This window comes from Mandrillus leucophaeus, unplaced genomic scaffold, assembly GCF_000951045.1.
Source record: "Mandrillus leucophaeus isolate KB7577 unplaced genomic scaffold, Mleu.le_1.0 Scaffold763, whole genome shotgun sequence".
Taxonomy (NCBI): Eukaryota; Metazoa; Chordata; class Mammalia; order Primates; family Cercopithecidae; genus Mandrillus; species Mandrillus leucophaeus.
In genome coordinates this window covers 1,760,843-1,787,617 of record NW_012108286.1, presented here as the reverse complement: position 1 = coordinate 1,787,617, position 26,775 = coordinate 1,760,843, and the positions used below count along the sequence as shown (strand labels likewise).

The 26,775-nt window shown below is 36.7% G+C and overlaps 1 protein-coding gene across 3 annotated transcripts in view; it reads right to left on the bottom strand.

Annotated features, from left to right (window-relative positions):
• The window catches only part of CPS1 (carbamoyl-phosphate synthase 1, mitochondrial), a 196,055-nt gene that overhangs the window by 10,197 nt on the left and 159,083 nt on the right, over positions 1-26,775 (bottom strand). For all 3 annotated transcript variants that reach the window (XM_011966550.1, XM_011966549.1, XM_011966551.1), the window contains 13 exons: positions 26,517-26,658; positions 25,144-25,209; positions 24,624-24,687; positions 22,032-22,213; positions 18,364-18,558; positions 17,884-17,951; positions 15,987-16,062; positions 12,375-12,452; positions 9,868-9,975; positions 8,131-8,220; positions 6,197-6,367; positions 3,677-3,751; positions 661-759 (listed from right to left, as the gene is read on the bottom strand). In XM_011966550.1, the coding sequence (XP_011821940.1) occupies positions 661-759; positions 3,677-3,751; positions 6,197-6,367; positions 8,131-8,220; positions 9,868-9,975; positions 12,375-12,452; positions 15,987-16,062; positions 17,884-17,951; positions 18,364-18,558; positions 22,032-22,213; positions 24,624-24,687; positions 25,144-25,209; positions 26,517-26,658 (1,414 nt within the window). The remainder of the gene's footprint in view (positions 1-660; positions 760-3,676; positions 3,752-6,196; positions 6,368-8,130; positions 8,221-9,867; positions 9,976-12,374; positions 12,453-15,986; positions 16,063-17,883; positions 17,952-18,363; positions 18,559-22,031; positions 22,214-24,623; positions 24,688-25,143; positions 25,210-26,516; positions 26,659-26,775) is intronic.

Sequence of the window (26,775 nt, the reverse complement as noted above, 5' to 3'; positions counted from 1 at the left end):
ACTTCGAATCCTTGGCATTTGATAGTGATTGAAATGTGAAGGACTGAATGAATGAAAGGAAGGAAGGGGAGATGGTCAGGAGAGAACAGACATGATTTCAGTTTGAGAAATTTTGGATTTGAGATATTCAAGTGGAGGTATGCAGCAGATTGTTGGAAATATGGGATGGCTGAGGATGTAAATTTACAGGTGGTAGTTATAGATAGAAGAGTAGGTACTATAGACGTGGATAAGTTGGCAAGGGGGAAAATCAAGAGACAGAGAAATATCAAGAGAAACAAACAGAGGAAGTGAGACCCAACCTCATTATAATGCCTGTGTTCAGGAACTAAGGATGAAGAGCTAAGAGGAAAACATATAGAAAAGACAAAACCAAAGAATAAGAGGTTCATTTTTTAAGGTACCCTGCATCCCATTTAGAACAAATATCCCTTCGCTAGAAACATTTTCTATCTGTATTTTATTTTTGCATGGACTGATGCAACAGAAGGCAAAATCAAGAAGCAAATAGAGAACAAATGTCTCTTCTTCCTGTAAGTTGCCATAAATGGAAACGTAAAACAAATCTCCCTTCCTCTATACCACAATTAACATTCTACCCTGCTCTTCCCCACTTACCGTGTATGACCATGGGCAAGCACACAGCCACAAACCACTTACCTGGATGCCAATCAGGATGCCTTTCTGGGGTATCTTAAATCCTGTGGAAAGCATTGCCTTTAGGAAGGCTGTATGAATACCTTCACCAAAGCAAGCCACCTGTTTAGAATAAATAAAAAATTAAAATAGAGGATGCAAAGAATAGTCAACCCCTCCTACCAAAAATTAAAATTAAAATACACACACACACACACACACACACGCACAAATGGAAAGTACTTTACTCATAGACACTTTCTGTAGATTTTATTAATGTTGCCCAAAGACCATGCAATCTGAATCCAGGGATTAAAAGGCTGGCCAGGGCAGATGTATCTTATGTTTTTAATTAAGCATAATGAATGAATAAGCAATTCTTTCTCTATCCAACAACACTCAATGGAGCAACATAACTGGATTCTACTGTGAGTTATTTGGATACAAATCACAGCTTCTGGTCCATAATGTGGTAAGTTTCCGAATGTTAATATGACTTACTGTTTAAATAACAGTATGTGTCATATATACTATGCAGCCGTACATGAATTTACTGGTCAGTAGCTGAAATGCATAACTGCTGAATTGGTTTGGAGTCATTTCATAGAGCTTATGAGACAGCCTTCTGAGAAATTTAATAACTCCATGAAAACCTCAAAGGAACCTGTTTTTTTTTTAAAATCATTTTTATAAAATGAACCAAAATATCCTGCTACTAGTCCTGAATACCACAGTCATATGAGGAAAAAACAATTCCAAACAAACTAATATATATAGTAATGTTAGAGTACACAGAAGTTTCATTTAGGTTTACGGTAATTGTGCTACAATATAACTACAAGTCAAATAGCCAATGTAATTATAGAACAAGTGGTATATTTGAACCTGATAGGAGTCAGTTCTGCCATGTATATCATCATTTGGCACAGGTACGGAACCACCATTAGAGTAAATACCACTGATGGCTAAATTCATTTCTTAAGCAAATTACCATTTCTGTGCAAGAAAAGTTCTTATGACTATAACCTTCAGTCGGTCACCAGTATGTGCAACTGCTGCTTTTCTCTCCACAGTGAACATTTTACTCAGTCAAGTACTGGGCAACTAACTTAAATAAGGTCAACCTAAGTTAATGAGTCTCAAATTCTACTGAAAAGAATTGGGTAATCCCATCATAAGTGCAGATGCTTCAACACAGACAAGGTTTTAAAAATTGTCTACAGAACCATAGAAAATATTTAAATGTGCCATTAAAGATCAGGACTAACATCCCCACTTTACCACTAGGAACATAAAATGTCCCTTACTTATATCAGTAGTTAGATGTTTAATCCTACAACAAGCCATTTGGACACTGAAAATGTCTCTTTGAAGCATAATTGAGATTTTACTAAGCTAGAATTCTGATTTCAGTAATAAAACAGACCTCGTAATATTTTACTTTATCACACTTGGAAATATGACCCTTTCAAATAATGGAAGAATTCTCTTTATACTTGAGAAACACATATAACGAAGGGGATCTGAATTTCTCATTCTTTTCCTATTTTTATATTTCAATAACTCCCATAATGTATGTGTGGATGCAGAATGAACATAAGCACTGAAAACAAATTTGCCATGCTAAAGAAAACAGCATGGGCCGGGCGCGGTGGCTCATGTCTGTCGCGGACGGATCACCTTAGGTCGGGAGTTTGAGACCAGCCTGACCCACATGGAGAAACCTAGTCTCTACTAAAAATACAAAATTAGCCAGGCATAGTGGCACATGCCTGTAATCCCAGCTACTCGGGAGGCGAGGCAGGAGAATCGCTTGAACCCAGGAGGCAGAGGTTGCAGTGAACCGAGATCGCGCCACTGCACTCCAGCCTGGGCAACAAGAGCGAAACTCTGTTTCAAAAAAAAGGGAAGAAAGAAAACAGTATTAGGGAAAATACATCTGTCTCTCTGATCTGAACAGTGGGCCAGCAAAATCAGCATTACTAGTAGTAGTGACCATGGGATCAAGAAGAACTTGAAGACTGTCTCCTTAAACCGACTGGAGATGTAACATTCATAGCGCCTTCATTTAAAAGTAAGGGTTTTTTGCCCTTAAATTAAAAGAAGCAACAAAGAGGCAAATAGTCCCCTTTCTAAGAGTCAAAATACAAACCGGACAGCCATTTATTTCTGACTGCCTGCCTTCTTGTTTCACTTGGTTTCTCACCACAAATCTTGCTTGTAACCAGGCAACCATATAAAACATCACATACTCTGTTGCAATTAAGTATCTTCTCCTTTTAGGTTTTCCTTAATACCAAGAGGAAACAATGATTACTTCCAGTCTGATATTGCCACTTGGATGTGCACTGATGAGAATCTGAAGGTTGTATCTAGTAAGTCTGTCAAGGGCTAGGTGATTCACAAACTGTCCTGACACTGACATGGAGAGAACTTTCTAGAATCTGACAGCTCTTTATAAGAAACACATTTCACAATCCTAAAGAAACCTTCAGCTGACACAGCCTCAACACAAGTGAAGAGGGACATCCAGTGGCCAATTCCATTATAGTTTTTAGATAATCCCCAGGAGGTTAAAAGTAGTCCTGAAATTTTGTATGTATCTGCAGATTCCACAATGTTTAGGTCTATGATCTTTACAATACTGTCATTCTCCATATTACTAGTAAAAATCAAATGATCTAATTTAATGGCAGCGAGGCAGGGGATGAGGTGCTGTTACAGAGAGACCTGAGAACCTTTAATAAAAAGACATAGAAGATACTTACTTGGATGTCTAGATAAATACTTGGAAGATATTCTCATGTGAAAATGAATTAGGAACACGTGTATTATATTCCCATGTTAAAATATAAATAAGAATTTAGACCCTATTCCAAATAGAAGTAAAATATTTTTCAAATTCAAAATTCATAAGCCCTTTGAGTCTTACTCTGATGGCAGAAGTTTTTATTCCCTTTATTTTACTGTATTCAAATCGTAAAACCTTAGATTTCAAAGTAGATTTAATGAACGCTTCCATGGATAATTAACTAGTTACCTCTCCAGTGGAAGCCATTTCACATCTCAGAATGGGGTCAGCATCCCTCAACCGGGGCCAGGAAAACATGGGAGCCTGTCGGAAAAAAAAAACAGGGAGAAAAATTATGTGAGGGAAAAGCAGAAAATGAATAAGAGAGGATAAATATATTTAGCGAATCATATCTCACAGGGTTCACTTAGGCTACAGTAGACATGTAAAAAATCTCTTGGGTCCAAGCATCTGACTTGAAAAATAGCTTTAAAACTCCATTCCAAGAATTTCTTGAGCTCTTGGCCAAAACTTTAGGTTAAATAATCACAAATTAATTCTGTAAATAGGGCCCCTGAGACCAGTCGGGACCAGTGTTTCTAATCTGGCCCGTGCATATTCCTACTGGAATGATTTCAAAGTCCACTGGGCATTGGTCTCTCCAGACAGAGTTCAAACACATTTTTTCTCTTTGATAGGCTTTGGAAACATTCCTCTTCTTGTTCTGATCATTTGAACTTGCAACAAGCCACCTTGCCAGGAATGGCTGTCTGTAAGCCAGCTTCTGAGACATTAAACTGTTGTTGACACCTCTTAAAAGCTTTGAAAAACATTCTTCTTGGAAACAGTTTTGTGCAGAACATTCATATGAGCTAGAATATAGGAGCGCCTCCTTTTCATTTATTTTGCTGATGCAATTCATGAAGAACCAAGTTTCCATTTCTTGCTATATGTCCACTTATCTGGTACATGGAGGAATTTTATCAATTTCTCCATCGATTCTGGCACCCAATCTAAATTATGATGGGAATTCTAGCTTGGGAGTCATTTCACTGGATTATCTTGCTCAAGTTACACATTTCTGCACTTCAGCTTCCCTATTTCCCCATCTGTTGATACCCACTAGCCTCACTAGGCTATTAAGATTGACAATGAATAAGTAATTTGAAAAAACTTAAGATTTATATACAATGCTAACTAGGGAATGAGTAAGCTGGAAGACACAGTGCATTTAAAAAATGTGTATCTACCTGTGATCCCAGTACTTTGGGAGGCCGAGGCAGGTGGATTACCAGAGTTCAGGAGTTTAAGACCAGCCTTGCCAAAATTGCAAAACCCCATCTCTACTAAAAATATAAAAATTAGCTAGTTGTGGTGGCATGTGCCTGTAATCCCAGTTACTTAGGGGGCTGAGGAGGGAGAATCACTTGAACCTGGAAGGTAGAGGTTGCCGTGAGCTGAGATCATGGCACTGCACTCCAGCCAGGGTGACAGAGTGAGACTCCATCTCAAAACAAAACAAAACAAAACAAATGCGTATCTATCCATCAATATTATTTTTAGTTAAAAATTCATTTATCAATTTACTAAAAGAAATAAGCATACTCCTATAACTGTGAATAAAGAAACATGAACTTAAAATCCATATAGAATCTCCAGTGAAAAAAAAATTTTTCTCTATTTTTCTACTAAAAGATTTAACGATATATTTGTGTCATAGTCTCCAGGAATAAAATGCCACCCCTCCTCCAAACATAAAAAGTCACATTCCATCTCAATGCACTATAACATTCAAGGCATCCTACATTATCAGCTTAAGCAAGATTAATACAGATTTTTAAATGCACAGCTTCAACTTAAAGTTCCTATCATAAAAATCAAAAGTCCAAGTCTGAGCTGTAACACAATTATGGCTGAGGTCACTAGCACATATAGGAACAGAAACCTTTTGAAAACATCAGAAATTTGTCAATTTTACATAAATATATCAATATTAATGTTACATAAATATTAATTTCATTGTGCTCTTCATCTACGTAATTCAAATACGTTTATATATCACCAATCCTTATTCCTGTCCAGCCAAGTAGTTAAAGGTCATAGTTCTGTGCACAATCATAATGATGCAGCTAGAAGATCACAATGGCATTATTAAGGTATTACTTAAAATACACATATGTACTGGAAATTTGTGAACAAACTTTAAATTTTCCTGGTTACTCTTTTTAAAGGTGTCATCAATTTCAACAACCTCACAGCACCATATACAGCAACAGCAGTCTCAATTTTTCAAATGGAAAAATCATGCCACTGAAGAAAACATGTACTAAGCAAAGGTGGTCAGTGTGGTAGGAATTTAGCCAACCCCCACAGGGTAACCCTCTTTACAAAGGTCATGTAAGACTGGGCACAATTCAAGCTTTACCCTAACAAAGTATGTCCTGGATTTCTATTTACCAGCTAAACTAGCATCATCATGTGTCAGCTGCATAAAAAGCTGATAATTCACTCAGTTACTTGGTTTTGAAGTTATGGAATTCTAGATGGTTTTTAAAATTTTTTTGAAATGTACAATAGTTCACATAAAGTTGCCTATAGTACAACTGCAGTACATTATCAAAAGGAAACATAAATCTCTAGTCCAACCCTTTAGTTAGAAGGTTTTAAAAGTAACAAGATTTTTGATGACAAATTGTTCCTTTAATTTCACTAGAACTCATAAAATGACTAATACATTTCAAAAATGACTAACATTTTTGAAAATGTTACCTTAATTGCAACATAGTCAGCAGGAATTATGGGATGGTCCAATGTTGGAAGAGGTTTCTCATCAACATTCTCTCCAATCATCACCTTGGTGGCCACATCAATGAAGTCAACCCCGAGAGTCTTGGAAACAAAGGGGAAGGATCGAGAAGCTCTCAAGTTACACTCAATCACCTGAAGAGATAAAATTCAAAATGAGAAAGAGGACATTGAGAGCCAGTAACAACAATATTAATATTCTCTCTACCACTGGTTTCCAGCTGTTATTAACTGGGGACCAGCTCTTGTTTTGCTAATCTTATCTCTTTTATCCTCACGGCTTGGATTTTTCCTGATACTTTGAGTCAGTATCTCTGAACTCTGACTTTTTTCATGCCTTTTTCCAAATTGCATTCCCATGCACTGCTGATGGGTTTCATTTAATGCAGAGCTCAAATAATGCCATACCCCTCCTGAAAACCTTCGCTGAATGTCCACTGGCATCAGATTAAAGTCTAATCCCCGAAGGGCTTCTGTCCTCTTGCTTCAATGCACCTCACTATCTTTATCTTATACTACTCTCCTGGACTCAATCTTACTTTCCCAGTTCATTCGTTTTACTCAGTAAAATCATCTGATTCAACTGAACTATTTACTGTCTCCAAATATGCTCTTTTTTCACCTTTACAGATGATGTTCTATCTATATGTAATAATCTCTCTACCATCCTTAACTTGTCAAAATTCCAACCATTTTGCAAGATCCAGTTCACAATACAAAATCTACCCTGAAATCTTTTATGATCTACTCCTAACCAAGCATAGGATGCTCAAATACATGTTCGTGCACACACACACTGGTGAATATGCCCTCTCTGCTCTATAAGTCCAATACCGTTTTATTTGTACATCCCCTCTAGCAACTATGATACTGTACTTTATAGTTTTCTACAAATTTATCTTCTACCAAACCTTCACTAAATTACAGGATTTTTGAGAGCAGAGGCTTGCCTAATACAGCTTTGCAGCCACCATATGACTGCCAGTAGGAGGTAAATCAATGTTGGTTACTACTATGGTTTGGATGTGGGTTGGTCCCTATCAAAACTCGTGTTGAAATTTGGTCCCCAATGTGGCCGTGATGGAAACTGGAGCCTAGTGGGAGGTTTTTGGGTCACAGGGGTGGATTTTTCATGAATAAATTAATGCTCTCCTGTTGGGGTGAGTTCTCAGTCTGGTAGGAGTAAATTAATTCTCGTAACAGTGGGCTGTTAAAAAGTATGGTTTCTTCAGTTTCTCTCCCTCACTTTCTCCCTCACCATCTGATTTCCCTTTCCACTACCTTTCCACTCTCCACCATGAATGGAAGCAGCCTGAGACCCTTACCAGATGCAGCTTTCCAATCTTAGACTTTCTAGCCACCAGAATCATAAGCCAAGTAAACCCCTTTTCTCTGTAAGTTATACCCAGACTCAGGTATTCTGTTACAGCAACACAAAAGAGACTAAGGCAGTTACTGATTAGCTAAACTAAGTAGACGAAATTAATTAGGACTAATCTAGTTCATTTATCTTTTTTTTTTGCAAATGGTATCATCTCTGGGTAAGGAGTAAAGGAGAATTTCAGTACATGTAATTTATGACTACTCTACAATTCAGTATATTTATGATAGTCTGTCTCACCATATCCATCTATACTATACTGTAGGTGCCATACGGTGACCTTCCCAATGGATCAGTGTGCTTTACAAAGCTGTAACTGACTTATCAGTGCCACCAAGAGCCTGGGCCTTCAAATAAGGTAGACGTTATACGCTATGCATCATTCCACACTCAGACACAAACAGATCCAGGGGTCTCAGTTGCTCTTTGGTGCTCACAGAGAAGATTACCAGAGAGATGCAAACGAACATGAGTAACATAGTGGTGGTGTCCTCTCAGGCACCTTGGCATTTCTTACCAAGACATCATTTCCTTTGACAAGAAATTGGACGTTGAATGGACCAGAGATGGCAAAAGCCTTTGCAATCTTCCGGGTAGCATCCTTCACCTAAATTAAAAAGGATAATCATATAGTGTGCTAAAGAGCATATCTTAGTTTTTGAAAACTTTCTAAAAGGCACAGTACCGTAAATTTGGATGTCTTTAGTTTCTCTTTATAGAGAGCTATATATCTACATTAATAATTATAATGGAGGGCACTATTAGGCTTCTATTAACAAAATAATATGCAATAAATACACACCAAATAATAGGAAGGAAAAAAACAAATAATTTTACACGATTATTTCTCTGCCAAATTCCCCTATCTGCCTACAATTATATAACCTGGTTTTACATTGAGGGTTAAATGGAATCCTTTCAGTCTCATTGCTTTAGCACCAGAAACTGCAGTCCAACCTCTATATCAATGTAATGACCTACCTGCTGGGAGGTACAGGCCCTGAAATTACATGGTACTGCAAAGAGACCAGAGAGATTTCTTTTATGTTGCTTTTCCGTTGCCCTGGACTCTACAAGGTTAGATATTATGTTTGGAAGGAAACAGTGTTTCCCTGTAGGGAGGCCCTGCATGTCACATACAGGAATCCCTGTATTCAACCAGAGCCAGAATGTCCCTATGCCAAGAGGGGGCATTGATTACAAAAAGCAAGAGTTCCTCTCTCATTATGCTCACAAGAGTGGTTCAGCAATGTAATTGGGTATAAAAGGAAGTAGAGTCTATGACACGTTGAGCTCTGAGAGATTTCGAAAATCCTGAGTTCTGAGGATCATTTATCCTGACATGAGAAACTGCCGTACATTTGAGATCCAAGAACTTCTTTTCTTTTATGCTTCTGCTATTACAAAGTATCCTGCTACCTCTACCTTCTAGAACAAAGACCTTCAGAATCCAGCCCAATGTACAACCAGAGAGACGGGTCTGCCTGGATTCTGATGGCAGGGTCACTGGAAAAGCTCACTAAAAGGAGCTGAGCCTGATCTAATATACCTAAAGACTAATGGGACCACCTCAAAGGTTATTTAAGATGATAGGCTCTAAATGTACACCTAGCAGTGCATATTGAGAACTAAGGCAGAGTCATTATTTTTGGGACGTTCTTTATAAGACTGGCTCTCAAAGACAGCTCAAATGAGATATCAGAAAGTGCTGTTTGGAGGTGAAATCAAGGGTGAGGAGGGAAAACATAGATTCCAGAAAGTTCTCAAGTGACTGGTCCACACCTGTTTCCCCACTCCTAACTGAGAAGCATTGCTTCAGATGCTGCTCACCTGTGTGTGGCCCTGAAACATTAGAATCGCCAGGAGCAGTTCTCTATCATCCCCAGACTAGCAACGATAGCGTCACCTTAGGACTTGTGAAAAATGCAAATTCTGGGGCCTGATCCAGAAATATAAAATCAGAAATTGGGGGATGGAGTCCAGCAGTGTGTTTAACAAGCTCTCCAGGTGTCTGTGATGCACATTCAAGTTTGACCACCCCTGTACTCGCATACAACCAAAGGGGCTCAAAAGGACAGTGAAGAAAATTGTTATCTTTAGAATACCCAGGTGACTCAGAGCAAGGAAGTTAGCCTCATCATTAAATTTAACCTGCAGCATATCTTACATTGCTATCTAGCTTTAAAAAAAAAAAATTAGGTGGTTTTTTTCCCTCACTGTTGCCTTTTCCCTTCCACTTTTATCTATAAATGACCTTTTCAATGGCCCCTTGGCTGATGGTTTGTGTGGGCAGTATCAGAGTGGCATCTCCCGAGTGGACACCTGCATCTTCAACATGTTCGGAGATGGCATGAGAGATAACCTGGCCAAAAAAAAGAGAAGTATTTTAGAAAGAGTTTTCAGGTACCTCCTTCAAGAATGCTACACCCTCATCCTCCCCTTTGGTCCTAACAGATGCACTGAGCGTGGACCAGTTCCCTTACTGCATTCCTGATGAGAGCAGTAGAAAGTGCTGCCTCCTTGTGCAGTAACAGATTGCCTCTAGAGGCAGCTAAGAGTGGCTGAGAGCCTACCTCCCTCATCCACTGATTAGCATTGGTATAAGTAATAGGAAAAGAGTAAAACTAAACAAATTCATATTGACGTTTAAGAATGGGATAGGAAACTAAGGCATTTGAAAAGCACTAAAAATATCTTTATCTTTTAGGCACTGGGAAAGAAAAGAAGGTGGGAGAGCTCAGTATCTATCTAGGTAAATGGCACAACTTAGGTGGACGAAAAATAAGTCTCAAAGATCTCATCAAGAGATCATTAAATGGAAGTTTGAAAGAGGAAGGAGTTGAAAGGAAAATATTTTAGTCCTTTTTTAGAAATAAGGAAACAAAAGCAATGTAATAATAAATAACCCAGGTTCATGTGACCGGTATGTGACTGCGTTAGGATTTTGAATCTTATCTGTCAGATTCCAAAGTCTATGGTCTCAATCACTATAACCCATGTGTTAATAATATGTGTGTCCTTGGGAAATGGCGAAGCTGACGGTAAGGGAGAATAATTGGGTGGGTATAAAAGACTTAAACAAATCTCTTATGTAATTTATTTATCAGATTTATAAACGTCTTAAAACAGAGTGACATTTGAGTTTCCATCCTTCTATTCTGTGACCTGGGCAAAGTGCTTTACTTGCTTAGCCTTGGTTTATGATAAGATAGGAATAACCTGCTCATAGCATGTTGGTAAGGATAAAAGAGACCACATATAAGTAAGAGCTCATTTTTTACAAGAGCTTATTTATAAAATAATAAGAGCTCATTTTTGGTGAGGTGTCTAGAAAAGGGGAGGCATTCACCCCACCGAGCTCAGCAACAATCATAATACACCTGCAGTTCTATGTCCATTTCTTAGCATGGCAATTTAAAAACTATGTGAATAACCTGCAACATTTCCAAAACAGGGGGTAACAGGACGATGTGCAATAGTTGATATCTGAGAAAACCTTAGGGAAAGCACATATCCTGGCAACCTAGAGCCAAATAAAGACAACAGACCAGCCTTATTTTACTAGTACAGTATTTGAAAAAGTACAAATGTCTCCAGGCCAGTCTCACATTCTCCACTTCCATATATAGGTATCACATTCCTCTTATTTTATGTCTCAACCTTCAAATACTTAAGATGTTGAAAAGGAAAGAGATAAAGTTTTTGCTCTGAAACAGAAAATCAGGGATAAGAGTCCCAAGGAAACAGGACTTAGTTCAAGATAAAGAATACCTGAGATGTCAAAAAAAAAAGTGACCACAATATGTAATCCTACAATGTGTCGTGCTTTGTATCACCAAAGTGCTTAAAAGAAAACATATGACCACCTTCCAGGGATGCTGTAAAGAAAATTTCAGACTTGGAGGGTGGAGGGCTGGAATAAATTCTCTCTAAAGGTGTTTCAACTCAAGATTATGTGATTCTGTTGTAAGTACATACCATTACCATTTTTATTAACAAGATCTACTCTGAACTGCTAATCTGGAAGGAAAAGAAGAAAAGATTTAACATCTTCAGTAGTGTTTTGAAGTATTTGCAAAGCAAAAGATGAACGCCAACTTCGTATTTTTCCTTAAAGCAAGTAAAATGGCATAGACTCCCTACAACATAACTTACTACATTTTAAGAGAAGTCACAAATACATTATTAATACAACCATAAAACTAAAGTAAAACATTTTTCATACTTTCATTTCTCCTTGAAGTTGGAGGTATTCATTGTATTAGAAATACAAGATGTGATATGGTAAGCCAATTTCATGTTATTATCCTTATCCACTTTGTTTGACTTTGCCTTTATTAACCCAATAAAAAGGGAGGAGGGTGGGAAATGAAGAAAGAAGAAAAAACAGGATTCAATTGGGAACTTCAGAAAAAAAAGTATTAGATGTTTTCATAATATCCATTGAAATATAAAAGGAAAGCTACAGACAAAAGAAAATGAGAGAGAAAATCTATTCAAAAGGAATGATGAGTACAGGATGATAATTACTTTTGAGTATCATCAGAGAAATTCTAACAGTATGAAACATAGAAAATGTTATACCCATGACACCTCAACTGAATTGTCAGAGAATTTGATTTTTTTTAACAGCTTCTCCACTATTACTGGAGACCTATTTTATAGATATCGTGAATTCTAACCTGTCAATATTTCAAGACTGTTAAAGAAAAGAAAATGATCAGAAGGCAGGAATGAAGGAAATGAGAATAAAGCACTTACCCTTCCATCTTTGCCAACAGCATCCATTTCTACTTCTCGGGCCCCTTCAATAAATTTCGTCAGCACCACTGGGTGCTCCTGTCACGAAGGAAAACAGAGGAGCAGAATATTTAGCTAACAGTATGTATATAGTGTCAATAAACCATGTACCTTAAGTATTATAAGTATCAGGGCAATACTTGCAAAACACTCAAGGTTGAACATACTACATAAACTCATTACCTAATCTGTGCTGTAAGAACAAGGTTGTTCTCTGCTTACAGTGAGGCAGAGGGTCTTTCTCCGACTTTGAGCGCTCAGCAAACTGACCATGAATCCTCAAGTATAGGCATCCAGGCCAATTAGAGAAAAGAGGGGACTAAGGAGGAAGCAGAATATGGCTTCTTTCTCTGCTACCAGAATCATGAATATTTCTCCACTTTATTATTATATAGTATTATTGGTTCAGAATATTTCTTTCTTTCTACCCTTATCTTTTCTAAGCACTACAACTCCCTAAATCAGATCTCTCTTTGAGAATTGTGGGAGAACTCAGAATGAGAGTTTCCTTTTGGTCTTACTGGGCCAAAGATGAAATCCTTTACCTCGAGTTGATTTGTCTTATGCCACTTCTACAGTATGACATTTGGAACTGTAAAACCAAGTATTTTTATTTATTAATCTTAAAACATCCTTCCTTTCTTGGCTGTTTCAGACCCTTCTCATCCTGAAGTACTTCCCACACTCAGTTCCTCCACGTTAGGGTTGGGATGCCCTCCACAACCTAACCAGCACTTGCTTTTCTCCAGACTAAATGAAGAGGTTGAGGGAAGATCTCCAGGGTTTAGATATCTTCTCCTCTGTGCCATAAGCTAAAACAACCTGGGCCACTGTCTTCTTACCAGGCCCTGTATTCATTTGCTTCCATGAGTCTCTTCCCCACATGCATTCTATCTTTTCTCCTCAGCTTCATCTTTCAAATCTCAACTCACCCTTCAATGCCTAGGTCATACGCCATCTCCTCCTGAATCCTTCTCTGAATATCCCTTTTTCCTCTGAACACAAACCCCTTCTGACCACTATCATGAAATACAGCATAATACAAGGCTGGCCTTCTGAAAAAACACTTTCTTCCTTTGGTATCTGTAAACTACATTTTCGGGCTTCTTTCTTCAGCTCATTCGTGGTTCTTTCTTCTCCTCTCTGCCTTAAATGCCAGTATTCCTCTGATGTCTGTCTTAGCTGTTCCTTTTCTTCTATACTCTCTCCCTCAGTGATTGCTTTCATTTTCTAATCTTCAATTAAAATGATATGCTATTTATTTCAAAATCTATATTTACTTCTCTATCTCTAGCCGTGATCTTGGTACTCAATTCCAAACCTATTATAATAACCCTTGCCTTTAAATCATCTCCACTTGGATTCCTCACAGGCAGTTCATATTCAAAAGGTTAAAAAATAAATATATAATTCCTCCCTCTAGACTTTTCTCCTTCCTCAGTGTTCCCTATCTCAATAAATGGCATCACTGTCTACCCCGTTATTCAAGGCAGAAGACTCAGGAGTTATCCTTTATCTTCCTTCACCCTCCTCCTCCATTCATTCACTAATTCTTTTCAATGCACATTCTTATCATTTCTCTCCATCTTTAGTGTCATTACTCTTATCCCAAGCACTGTCATCTCTATCCTGAGCTATACCAACAACTCACTCACCTCTTTCCATGAATTTGGTCTTCCCCATAATTCACTCTGTGTACTACAGCACACTAATCTTTTTAAAATTAAAAATATGACTAAAATTCAAACTCATTATAATGACCAATAAAGTCTACTTTATCTGGTCCCTGACTACTTCTACACCATCGTTAATAATCAGCATCACGTTTGATGTCCTAGCCATATAAAGAATGCTTTATCAGTTTTGAGAAACTCCCTACTGTTTCTCCCCTTCAGGCCTTCAAACATGCTGTTCCTTTCTTCCTCCTACTCCCACAATGTAAGCCATTTGCCCAGTTAATTCTGAATCAACCATTAGGTATCAATTAAAAGTCCCTTCCTCAGGGACTAGAGCCCAAGACTTTCACACTCTCCCTCAACATCCTGTATTTTTTCTTTTGCAATGTTCATTGCTCATCATATTTAATCGTAATTATTTGACGTCTGTTGAGCCTAGCAAAAAGAAGTCCTATGTGACAGTAGAGATCATATCTTTCTTTACATGAGTATAATTCCTGATACTGAGATCAATGCCACCATATAACAGGTATTATAAATAAGTGAATGCATACATAGATTAGTGATTGATTGGGGCTGGTTTTACTCTAGAGTCATTGAATTTAGTATCCCAGATGCTGCTGTAGTTTGACAGGGAACATTGAACTATAAAGTATTCAATCACAACATCTCTATTATTAAACTTTGGTCCCCTGTGGATTCTATCCATATGCTAATGGAAAAATACTTTAAAAATATTGTACTAAGATCCTATGAGGAGTGTTCGAGGCAGACAAGACGGGACACCTGCCTCATCACTCATGTGAGACCAGCTGAGTACAGTAGTCAGTCCCTGAAAAGGGCCACATGGCAGGACCCCCGGCCAGGAATAAAATAGGGGAGAAGACAATTGATGTCTCACTCCATTAATGAAAACTGGCCCATTGGAAAGATTCCCTTCTCAGCTATCTGATTTGCACACAAACATGAATTCAAAATCTACCTGGTTTTCTTTTTTTACACTCTTTGCCTTTTCTCACTCTTTATTCTTATCTACTCTCTTACCACCCAAACATCCTTGGGAGTAGCTATCATACACAGAAGAGGGATCCAGCATCATGTGTGCAGAAACAGTCCATGCACTTTATTCCTCTTTGAAGTGCTCCTGATTTCACTCTTCCTCCCTCCAAATTCCACTTGCCTAAAATCAAACTCTTCTCTATGAATTGTTCTCCCCCTTAAAAAAAAAAAAAAAAGCCCCAACAAGCTTTTGAAAGCTTTTAAAAGGAAAACATTACTTTTATCCTCTACAATACAAGATCAATAACCCCACTGGGTAAATCTTAAATGGATCATGCTGAGGTAATACTGAAGGAGAAAGTAAAGGCTGGGGGGAAGTGGAGGAAGGCGGTTGAGTTGCCACAAAATAAGAAATGTTTGTATTAACTCACAAATTGAATGTGCCAACATGAAAAAATAAAAAATAGTTGAGTGAGGGACTATTAAAGTTGCATGTTTGACTAAGGCAAAGTTCCCAGATGTGAAAATTAAAAATCAGGAAAGCTTTCACTTGTTAATGGTGAGCAGGGTTGAGCAGCCCTTGAGACTGGGAATTCCAGAAATACCCTGACCAGCAGCATCTAATTCATGAGAAGAACAAAAATCATTGTCCTTTTAGACTCCTGGAGTCTAAAATCTGTTTTGATAAAATATGCACAGGTATTCCTCTTTTTCCACCAACCTTAAAAATCTAGTTATAATTTAATACCTTCAAGTTTTCTCATTCTTATATATAGGAGACTAGAGGGTAGAAGAGGAAAAAAAGAAAACTCATTCTAACACATTGTGTGAAAAGAAAACATGCAAAGTAAGGTTGCATTTAAGAGACAAAAGTCACTACAAAGAAATTGGACACTACCTGAGAAACTCTAGTGGCCTCTTCTAGGAATTTTTTCATCTCATCCTCAGAGAATACCACATTCATAGCAGACCCACTGGAAAAGAGAGGGGGAAAAAAAGCAGGTCAGGTTTATGCTAATGTTAGACTTAACTGGTTGTCAGAACAGTTCCAGACAACTTTTAGGTCCAGTCTGGGCAGAATAACAAGTTGCCCCTTGCTAAATTGAGACTTTTCTCCATTTAATCACCAGGACAATCAACCAAAGTATAAAACTGACAAAGTTGAGGATAGAAGAAGGTAAAGTGTTGGGGGTCGGTAAACCTGTATTAATTCCCAAAGGGAATCCTGGAGCTCCAGTAATTATACTTCTCCAAGGTTTGCCCTTTCTGATGTACTATATTAACACTCTGCTGGTTCCAGGTAATTCTTAAGCCTTAGCAGGATTCAGCCCAGAACCTGATTTCCCCAACCTGTTTCTTCAGAGTTCAGTATCAACTGCTGATCTTAGCCCACTGCTCTGTTGTCAAAGCAGGTTATGCTACTCCCTCAACCAGATTGCAGATGAATCAATTTTTAAAGTAATATTTGCTAACATAATGTACAGTATCTGCATAAAATCTTTTCAACTATATCCTTTCTTTTTAAATACTTGAGAAAAAATGCTATCTGAAATCAATTTACTCTGAATTTCAACATTTTCAAAATGGGTTGGGAGGGGAGGAGAGGAGGAGTAACAGAAAGCAAAAAAAAAAAAAAGAAAAAAAGAAAAATATTACTTTGCTTTTAAACAGAAGCATTTACCTCTTTTACACTACTACAAATTTCTCTTTTAAAGTTAAAATATATTTTTAATTGGCAAATAGTAATTGCATATATTTATGAGGTATTATTGATCTATGTTTTGACATTATCGAAAGTCAATCAAGTTATTTATATATCCATCACCTCACCAGTTTATCATCCTATTACAAATTTCTGCCTAAAGGGCTTTCAGTTGCTTCATTTGTTTAAGAGAGGAAGGCTAGAGCAATAATGCTTATCATTCAGAGTATATGAAACTGGAACAAAAATGTAGATTGCAAAAAGGGAAACGAAGTGTGATAGCAAAGCTGTTTTTTTAATCCTTCCTTAAATGTGTGCATGTTTAAATTAATTTATATTAACTCCTCAAAGAGGTAGTATTATTAGACTATGGTTTATACATAATGATATTTAAATAACAAGATTTCCACCTCATTTGAAATTTTTCATTTTCATCATTTTAAAGGAACTCATATCAAATTCCATTTACACTTTCAAATTGTGCAGAGCAAATTGTGTTTCTTTTATTATCCCCTGTTTAGTGAAGTCATTCCTTACATGTGGTAACATCTGAAGAAAGTAAGTGATAATTCACAACTTCTCCTTTCATGATAAAACTTTCTTTTAAAGTTTAATATAAAAGATCCTGACTGTCCCTGTTCCTCACCATTATAATTTATCTATTAAACATTCTTATCTCAAAAACTTAAAATTTTAAAACAAAGGCACTATCAGAAGGTGCTGACAATAGTCAAAGATAAGCTGTCATTACTGGGTATCAGAAAACATGCTGGTGAGAGATACCTCAATTTGTGTGTGTCTTTTTTTAATTGTCCTGTTCTCTAATACAAAGCTACCCTCTCTGGTAAGGAGATGCCTTCCACTACACTTCTAGATGAAGAACTGTAGTCTCTTCCTATGGCCACTCCCTGAAGGGAAAGCATTAAACTAGAAGACCACACATTGATCCTTCAACTGGCTGTGATGGTTTGGAAATTGTCAATGGATTTATAAATTACTACATATAGAACCCTAGTGTTATTAGCATACAGCATGCATTTCTGTATCTCCCAATTTTTGAATCATTGTTTTGAAAAACAATACACAGTGTTACCTCAAAACATAGGAAGGCCTCAACAAGCACGGGTAGTCCACAGACTTTGCAAATTCCAGTGCTTCATTCTAATTAATAGAAGCAACAACAAAAATGTATGAATAGTTTAAAATATGCAATAAAATTACAGAATGCATCAGTAGCTCAAGTGGTAACCCAGCTTCTTTATTCTCTAAAAGACACCATTAAAATGTAAATTGGACACTGAAATACATAAAATTCCTAGCTTTTGATTCTAAATATCAAATCTTGTTCAAAACTGGTTTGAAATTATTTTCATTGTCTGAATCTTAATGAGAATACTGCTATCAATTCATAATCAGCATTTAACTGCAATCATGGATATACAACAGCTTTAAAGAAAATTCACTAAGTGTATGCATTCTATCTGCCCTGTAGTTAACATATCCAATAGTCAACATTCAGGTTACAGCTCTTCAAAATAGAACGTTAAAAACAGATACTTGTTTCTCTCCTTACCAAAGTATTAACAGCTTTCCAAGGTGCCTGAGCCACCTTCAGCTCATCCAAGACGGCTGAGAAGATGGAGCGATCCTCAGCCCTGTCAATCTGCAGGGGGCTTGTGCCCATGATCTTGACACCATTCTTGTACAGAGGAACTGCCAGATTGTTTGGAATCTGGCCTCCGACTGATATGATGCAGCCACCACATGCCTGAAAAAGACACGCACAATATCAGCCATTGGAGTAACTTCATTATGAATGGACAACTATGCTAATATTGCATCTGTTTCCTTACTGATAATTCTTAACCTGATTGTGATATTTACATCTCTCCTACCAATGAATACTGTTAAATGATGCCACAAAGTTTTGACTTCCCAGGCACTTAGATGCTAAAATCTGTGCAAGATTTCCATACAAGTACACATGAATATCATTTGTGACATTCACATGTGTGGCAAATGGAAAGGAAAATCAAGCCAATAAATGTTTGCCACGTACTCCATGCTATAATCAATTAATTCCCGGACTACTGCTGGAATTTCCTAACTGAATACAGATTTCTCCCTTTAACACTCCCTTCTCCTGCACACCTGCACCCCAGCACTTCACATTATGATTAAGCAAGACTGCTTCATCAAATTGCTCCTACACTCAGAGTTCTCCAAAGGTTTCCATTGCCTAGAGAATCAAGTATAAACTTTTGACCCCCAGGGCACTTAAGACTTTCCAATCTTATCTATTATCACCCCTCTTAGCCTCAAAAAGACTACTCATTAGCCCCAACTACCTACTTTCCCACTAGCAAATTCTTTGCACCACTGAAACTTCCCTGGCTGTTGTTTCCTTTCTCTTCTCTTCCAGCTTATCTAACCTTTAGCTACCCCTTAGGTCCAGTCTAGATCTCAGGTCCCACTTTGATGACCTTCCACTTTGATGACTTTCCACCTTCCCCTCTCCTTTGCTGCAGCCTTGGTACCTGTCGACAGTACCTAGTAACTGATTTTAGTTCCTACTGCCTTACTACTTGCTTTACAAACAGTGCCAGAATCTTTAGCCTTATTTCAGATGTTGATTTGTGTAAGATTTTCTTACATAAGCCCAAAGGTCCTATTAGCTGTGTGATGGTGTCGTGCAGGTCTTGCCCACACAGCAAAAGGAATTCAGTATGAGAACATATTTGTAAGATGTTAATATAACATAGTTTTATGGAATAATCCAACCTTAAATTGATCCAACACCAAATATCACGGGACCTGTAGGAACATAGGGATGAGAACCTGGTAACCCACACAGGTAAATCATCATCCTTATCCTAGCCATTATGCCTGAATAGTTTCAAGAAACCTACTGAAATAAAATCTTCTAACTTTTGAATATTGTTTAGTAGATTTCTAAAATATTTAGGCCCAAAATTCCATTAAGCTCCCAAAATTCCATTAATCATACCTAGATCTGTTTGCATCCTTTTTACCCATGTTAGTTTTCTGTTTTTTTAAACCTGATAGCACTAACCTACCACAGCACAAGAATATTTCTGAAACAATATCCAAGTTGCAATCATACCAGAAACATATTTTCAATAGAAAAACATTAAAAGGAAATGCTTCAAGTTTATTTGAGAATATCTTAACTTATCCCGGCCACTAATCACTTTGGTTAGTCCTTATTTTTATGCACAAATTAGATGTATTATAGAAAGAATGTAACGTGAGAAAATTTATCTTTCTAACAGAAATAGTATTTGCCTCATTACAAATGGCCCTGGTTTTTGGAATTTTATGAATTATCTCCAATTTATAAAATTCTATCTGTACACCTGCCAGTGAGAAGGATGATGTATTTTACTAATTTACATTTTAGTAAAAGATGTTTTATAGTTTAGGCAGTATTTTAGGATTACATTTAATTACAATTAAACCAAATGCTATAAATGAGCCTCAATTCTGTCTTGAGTCATGCATTCTCTAATGGGTTTTGCCTATCACTAATTAATGTCTGTCATTAATCCATTCATTTAACTTGTTTTGTGACAGAAGTACCATTGTCTACATTTACATATGTGCATCATATAATGTCCTCTAGCATATTTTAAATTACCTCCTAATATATAGTAATACTATATTTTAAATACAAATTAGTTTCAAAGAAGGCCCAACTTAATTCTTTCTGTAACACTGACTTCAGTTTTAGTAAACAAATCTCATTAAGAGCCATGTATAATTGTATCCAAAAGCAGTCACAGAGGTTTTTCATCTTTCTTTAAACCATTTCATGAGGACATAATTAATTATATGCAAAAATGCCTGCTGCTATCATCTGTAATGTTTTTTAATATTTTTAAATTAGTATTTGATTTTTCACATTTATATCACAGATACTAGTTTTATTGTTAATGTCTTGAACCTGTTTTTCTAGCTGTCTATCATACTGAACCTGGATTTACAAAATATTCAAGAAATATTTGTAGGGTACACTTATTTTGATGCCCACCTGTCTCTGAAATGAATATTAAGGAGTGATTTAAAAACAACCATGTCAGAGGTAGGTCTAAAAAAATGCTATATATTCTATTTAATGGATCAATTTTATGAAAGGATTAGTAGGCCAGGCCCAAGTAGACAACTATAATTATACATCCTTCCTAAACTTGTCTACTTTCTTTTGTAATAGTAAAATAATAACATTATTCTAGCACTATACTTCATACTTTACAATCTGACTTCAGCCATAAACTCTACGTTAACTTCACAGTATTTGCAAGTGGCATGTGTTTATACTCATAGGATTCATTTAAAATAAAGATAAAACACAGAGAATTTATGTAACTTAAAGAAATCAATGAGGTTGTCAGTCAAAACTAAAATTTAAGTATTTTGGCTCCAATTTAGTACTTTTTTCCCTCTAATTGACCATATTTTCAACACAGAGATGATTTTCTGTTAAAAAGTAGTAATAGTAACTGTAATAATATCAAAGGCCTAACTACTGGACATCACTCTAAAATTTTCCAATAGTTTTTGTTTTAATTATAAGATAATTTAATTTGTGCTACAGTCTTATAGTAATCTGCAATCCCATGAATTCACAGTGAAGATACTCAGTAATATTGGGATGGGAATGGAGGAGCAACTGTAAATGAAAGCTATAAAAGAAGCAAAATTATTCACAATGAACTCATTGATCTTAAACTGAAGACTAATGGCTTCATCTGATGGAACAAGGAATTAACTGGTCTTTTTTGAACAATTGACTATTTTCAGTGAACTGTTCATCATTAAACCACATCACACAAACTAGAAAGAGGCTGTTTATTGTATGTGTAGATGACCAATTAAATCACTCTGCAAGATATTTATGAGGGATCATCTTGCATTAGTTAATATGTATCTGGCACATGTTACCAAGTAGAGTTTTCAATCTAGCTGAAACCCTTAGAAAGAAAAAGTAAACTTTATGTGAAAAATAATCACTCTGTGCCAGGGGCTCAAAAATATAAGAATGGAGTGATTTTTTTTTTTTTAGAGTTTTACTACAAAATAAGACAATGGATGCCTCTGGCAGTTCTTTCTTCTAAGGGGAATTATAATATATATCTACATACCTGAATGCATATATATAAAGTGTATACTGCATATAGCTATCTTCTTTTTTTCTTTTTTTTTCTGTTTTTCTTTTCTTACCTCCTGATGGTAGATGTCTAGGATTCTCTCCAAGGACAACTCTTCAAAGTACAGTTTGTCACACTCATCAAAGTCTGTGCTCACAGTCTCAGGATTGCAATTCACCACCACTGTCTTCTTGCCAAGTTGACGCAGTGTGCGGATACTAGAGACAGCACACCAATCAAATTCCACACTGCTGCCTGCAGAGACAATGAGATTGGCAAAAGGGGTAAGAGAAGCACAGAGTTACGATACAAAAAGAAGCAGAAATGTATCACCCGTCAGTCCAGGCTAAGGAAGCTAATGACTTTCAATTCAATGTTTAAACTCCAAAATATAAATTTCAAATCCATGATGCATGCTATATTAGTAGTAGGAGAAACAGGTACAAATTAAACAGCAAGGAAATATTGGCTTGTCATATATGCTAAATTCTGCAATAGAAAATCTCAATATTTGAAATATTTAGAACTTCAATGTTAATGGCAGGTAATCTTAATGATAAAAATAACCCTCACCTACTGAAAAGAAATTCAAAGTGAATATATTGACCTCAATACACAAAAATAGTTAATCCAGTGATCAGGATACTTGAGCTCTTTTTTCAGCCTTTCCATTTAATCTACTGTCTGAGGGCTGAACCTAATGATCCCTGAGGTGCCTTGCAGCTCTGACATATCCTGATTGATAGAAAAGTCCTATCCTTTCCAAGCATATCCTTTTAAACTTGGCAAGGCCACCCATGCAGAGTGAGTGACCTTCTATAAAGAAATCTGAAGTGTAATAATGGCCTAAACACCTCGAAATATCACGTCTACTGGGATGCCATAGAATTGAAAGTCCACAGACTTGTACTAATTCTTTGCATTAAGATATTGTCTTCTAAAAATTCTTGTGAAAATACGTTATTCAAATATACTGGCATATTAATGCTAAGTAAGCACACACTTGATTATTAGCTTGATTAGTCTTTGGATCCTGATATAATGAAGAATTACTGCATAAATAGGTAAAATTTGAAAAGGAAGAAAAAGTACTCCAGAGAGTAGACAGGTAGATGCTGGTGAAATGGTCAGGCTATTTAGCCATAAGATAACTGCCATGGTCTAAACATGTCCCCTGAAATCCATGTGTTGGAACACTTAGTCACCAGTGCAACAGTGCTGGGAGGTGGGGCCTTGTAGGAGGGTTTTAGTTCATAAGTGCAGATCCCTCATGAATAGATTAATTCCATTATAGAAAGCTTGCTGGACATAGTGGCTCCTGCCTGTAATACCAGCACTTTGGGAGGCTGAGGCAGGAGGATCTCATGAGTCCAGAAGTGTGAGACTAGCCTGGTCAACACAGAAAAATTCCATCTCTACAAAAAATAAAAATAAAAATAAATTAGCCAAGCATGATGGCACACGCCTACAGGCCCAGCTTCTAAGGAGGCTGAGGTGGGAGGAGTGCTTGAGCCTAGGACATCAAGGCTACAGTGAACCATGATCATACCACTGCATTCCAGCCCAGGTGACACAGTAAGACCTTGTCTCAGAAAAAACTGGGGGTGAGGGTTTGATGGAGGGAACTTGTTCCCTTTGTGCTCCTGTACCTTCTGCCATGTAAAGACAGCATTCCTTGTGGGAAGCACAAGTTTTAAGGTGCCATCTTAGAAGCAGAAACCTATGTCTTACCAGACAACTGAACTTCCTGGCACTCGATTTTGGACTTCCCAGCCCCTAGAACTGTGAGAATTTATTGATAAATTACCCAGTCTCAGGTATTTTGTTACAGCAGCACAAATGGACTAAGACAATGACTAGGGTGGTAAAGATAAACATTTTTGTCCTACTTCAAGATTTGTCCAAAGATTGGTAAACTAACATATCCTGAACCTCTTAGTTCATTGTAAAAACTAAAGTAAACTATGCTTAAAGTAATAGAGTAAGACTACATATATTTAAATCATAGATTCTATCATTTCCATATTATAATGCTTTGTGGAGATTAAATATTAAATCCATATGTTGACTAATATCACTGTCCATTAAAATACATATTTGCATTTGCAATCATCTTTAGTGGTTATTTAATTGGCTGGAGAGAAATGTCATAATTTCTGGTGATTATGTTTTAATTTGCCTATATAATGCTCTACCCGTACACCAAAAAAACAAGATTTTTGCATTTGATGTAAACAAAAGTCATATATGTTACATAGGATGAGGTCAGAGATGGTATCTGTGATATAATTTCTGGCTAATGTATAAAGTCCTTGAGTAAATGTAGATCATTATGAAAAACTATGCTAGAAGATAAAAGATCAATGTCTAATCCAATCCCAACTCCAGCGAGAGGCTCAATTCAGTTAAAAAGGGTGAAAATTAAGTTACACGGTGAAATGAGAGGAGATAGAATTTGTAGTTGAGACCTGCATTTGAATCCCACTCTACTACTAAATAGCTGTGTATATTTGGGTTTTATTTTTCTGAACCCCAGTTTCCTAATGTGCAAAACATATATTATAGCATTTATTTGACACAGTTCTTGAAATAATGAAATTAACATGCATGAATAAAACTATATAAGTTGTGTAAAGTCCTATATACATATAATTTATTATTTTACCAATGTGATATGGACCACAGCCTAGCACCATCATTCCATGGTCATCAAAATTGATATCATGCTCCTGAGGAAATAAGAAAAGGAAGATGCGGAAATCATTATGTGTTATTATTCCATTTAATTAAACTATTTGTCCTATCATTAAGTATGTATTTCTCATTCTTCCTCTTGTTAACGTGTATTCTCTATTAGTCTCTGGAAACCCATAAATATAAAGTTATACAAGCCCTACTTATTTATAAAAAACAGATATGGCACAATATTTTTAAATTAAATAGTCATGAGAACATGGCATAATTGTATGATCACATAGTCATTGTCCTTAATTTTTCACTTGTTTGATTTCATTATCTTAAGGCAGTTCTTAAAAGACTGAGTACAGGAACATATAATCATATCTCACACATGATGCCATTTTTTATTACCTAGATATCCAAAGAGGTAAAAAATATGTATTCCCTAGTGTGAACTGTCTACCAAATCTAGTGCTTTCTGGATATACCAGTTTGCCCATTCCTACCTGACCATTGTAGGTAACATAGAGATAGTTTGTTACTGACGGGTATTCTGCAGCCAGTGTATCAATCTGTAAGAGAAAGCAAATAAACAAGAATGTTATTATAATTTGTTCAAGACTAAATGTTTTTTGCTTTATATATGTATATATTCCTTTAATTCCTATTACTGTAAAGTATGCAGACAGGAAAATGTATGACCCATGGAATTGCTTTCTAATTCTGAAAATAAGAGAGAGATAATAGTGATATGGTCTAGTTATCACTTGAGAAACACGGCGTTGGATCACTAGTAGTAGTAGTATCTCTCATGAACATCGCAAAGTGGTCCTATAGTCAACTGGTTACTAGGAAGACTTACCCCACCAGCTCTCTAAAAGCAGCTGTATATGAAATCTAAAATCTGAGTAAAATAACTTTTATATAAGGATCTCTTTGGTTTGCAAATTAATGCACAGGATTTAAGTTGCCTGTGGCACTGAGTGTTCGGATGACACAAATACCATAAAGCCATAGGGGATGAACAGGGGGGAGAACAAGATCTCATTGAACATATTTGGAAATCAATTCCACTGTCAAGGGCCAGTAACTCAGCTTAGTGAGCAAGAATTTGGGGCCGACAGGGCAAGCTGGTATAAAGCAGGTGAGAAGGAAGAAAGATAATAATTGCTGAGTGGAAAATATTTAGCATCAAGCTTGAGACCTAAGGGTATGCATGTGCCCCTTGAGCATGCAGAGAAAAGTCAATGATTTTAAAGGACAAAAACCAGCTGGTGGTACTTTAAACCAAGACATCCCTTCCATTAAAGGCCAAAGGAAAAAAAAATCACAACAGCACACCTATGAATGTTCATGCGTGATTGTCATGAATACTAGATGAGCTCATTATGCCCAGTCCTATCACAATGAATACTAAATGAACCATAATGATGGGGCACTTAATATAAAGTATTACCCTGTAAAAAGTTAGTGCCAAAGGAGATAACTATTATTTTCAAGAGGGTCAGCCACCATGCTAGGAAATTTCAAGTCCTTCTATTACACTAAGGATTTCTTAACTACTTACATATTTGAACACAGGTCAAAAAGCAGAGGAGAGAGAGTTTAAATTTTTGTTTTGTTTTGTTCAGTTAGGCCAAGAAAATCAGGTACTCACTCTTATCTTTACAACCTAGTGCCCTTTCCTTCTTTCCCTTTTAAGTAAAAATTAATCATGTGCTCAATAAAATTGGTGACATTATGAACATCAACCAGATGAGTAGTGTCACTTCTTAATCCCACTCCTCTTTTTATTGGCAATGGCCTTTTGAATGGGTGCCTACATTTTACCACAGAAATCCTGTTGGTGGGGGTTGGAGGAAAAAGGAAACTCTTTTACCTGTTTAACCCAAGGGTGGATGTTTTTCTTTAGCCTCAGCTCCCTCGTCTGGGCCTCAGTTAGCCCAAGGCATTTGGAAATCTGCTTATCTGAGAATCCAATCTCCTTTGCTCTTTTCAGGGTTTCTTCGGTAATGGACTCACTAGGATTTAATAGAAAAGAGAGATTCAAGTTTAGACCAAACACAATAAAAAAGCAGTGACAAGTTCAATTTCAAAAACACCAAGGCTTCTTATTTTCCACCTTCAAACATATTTAA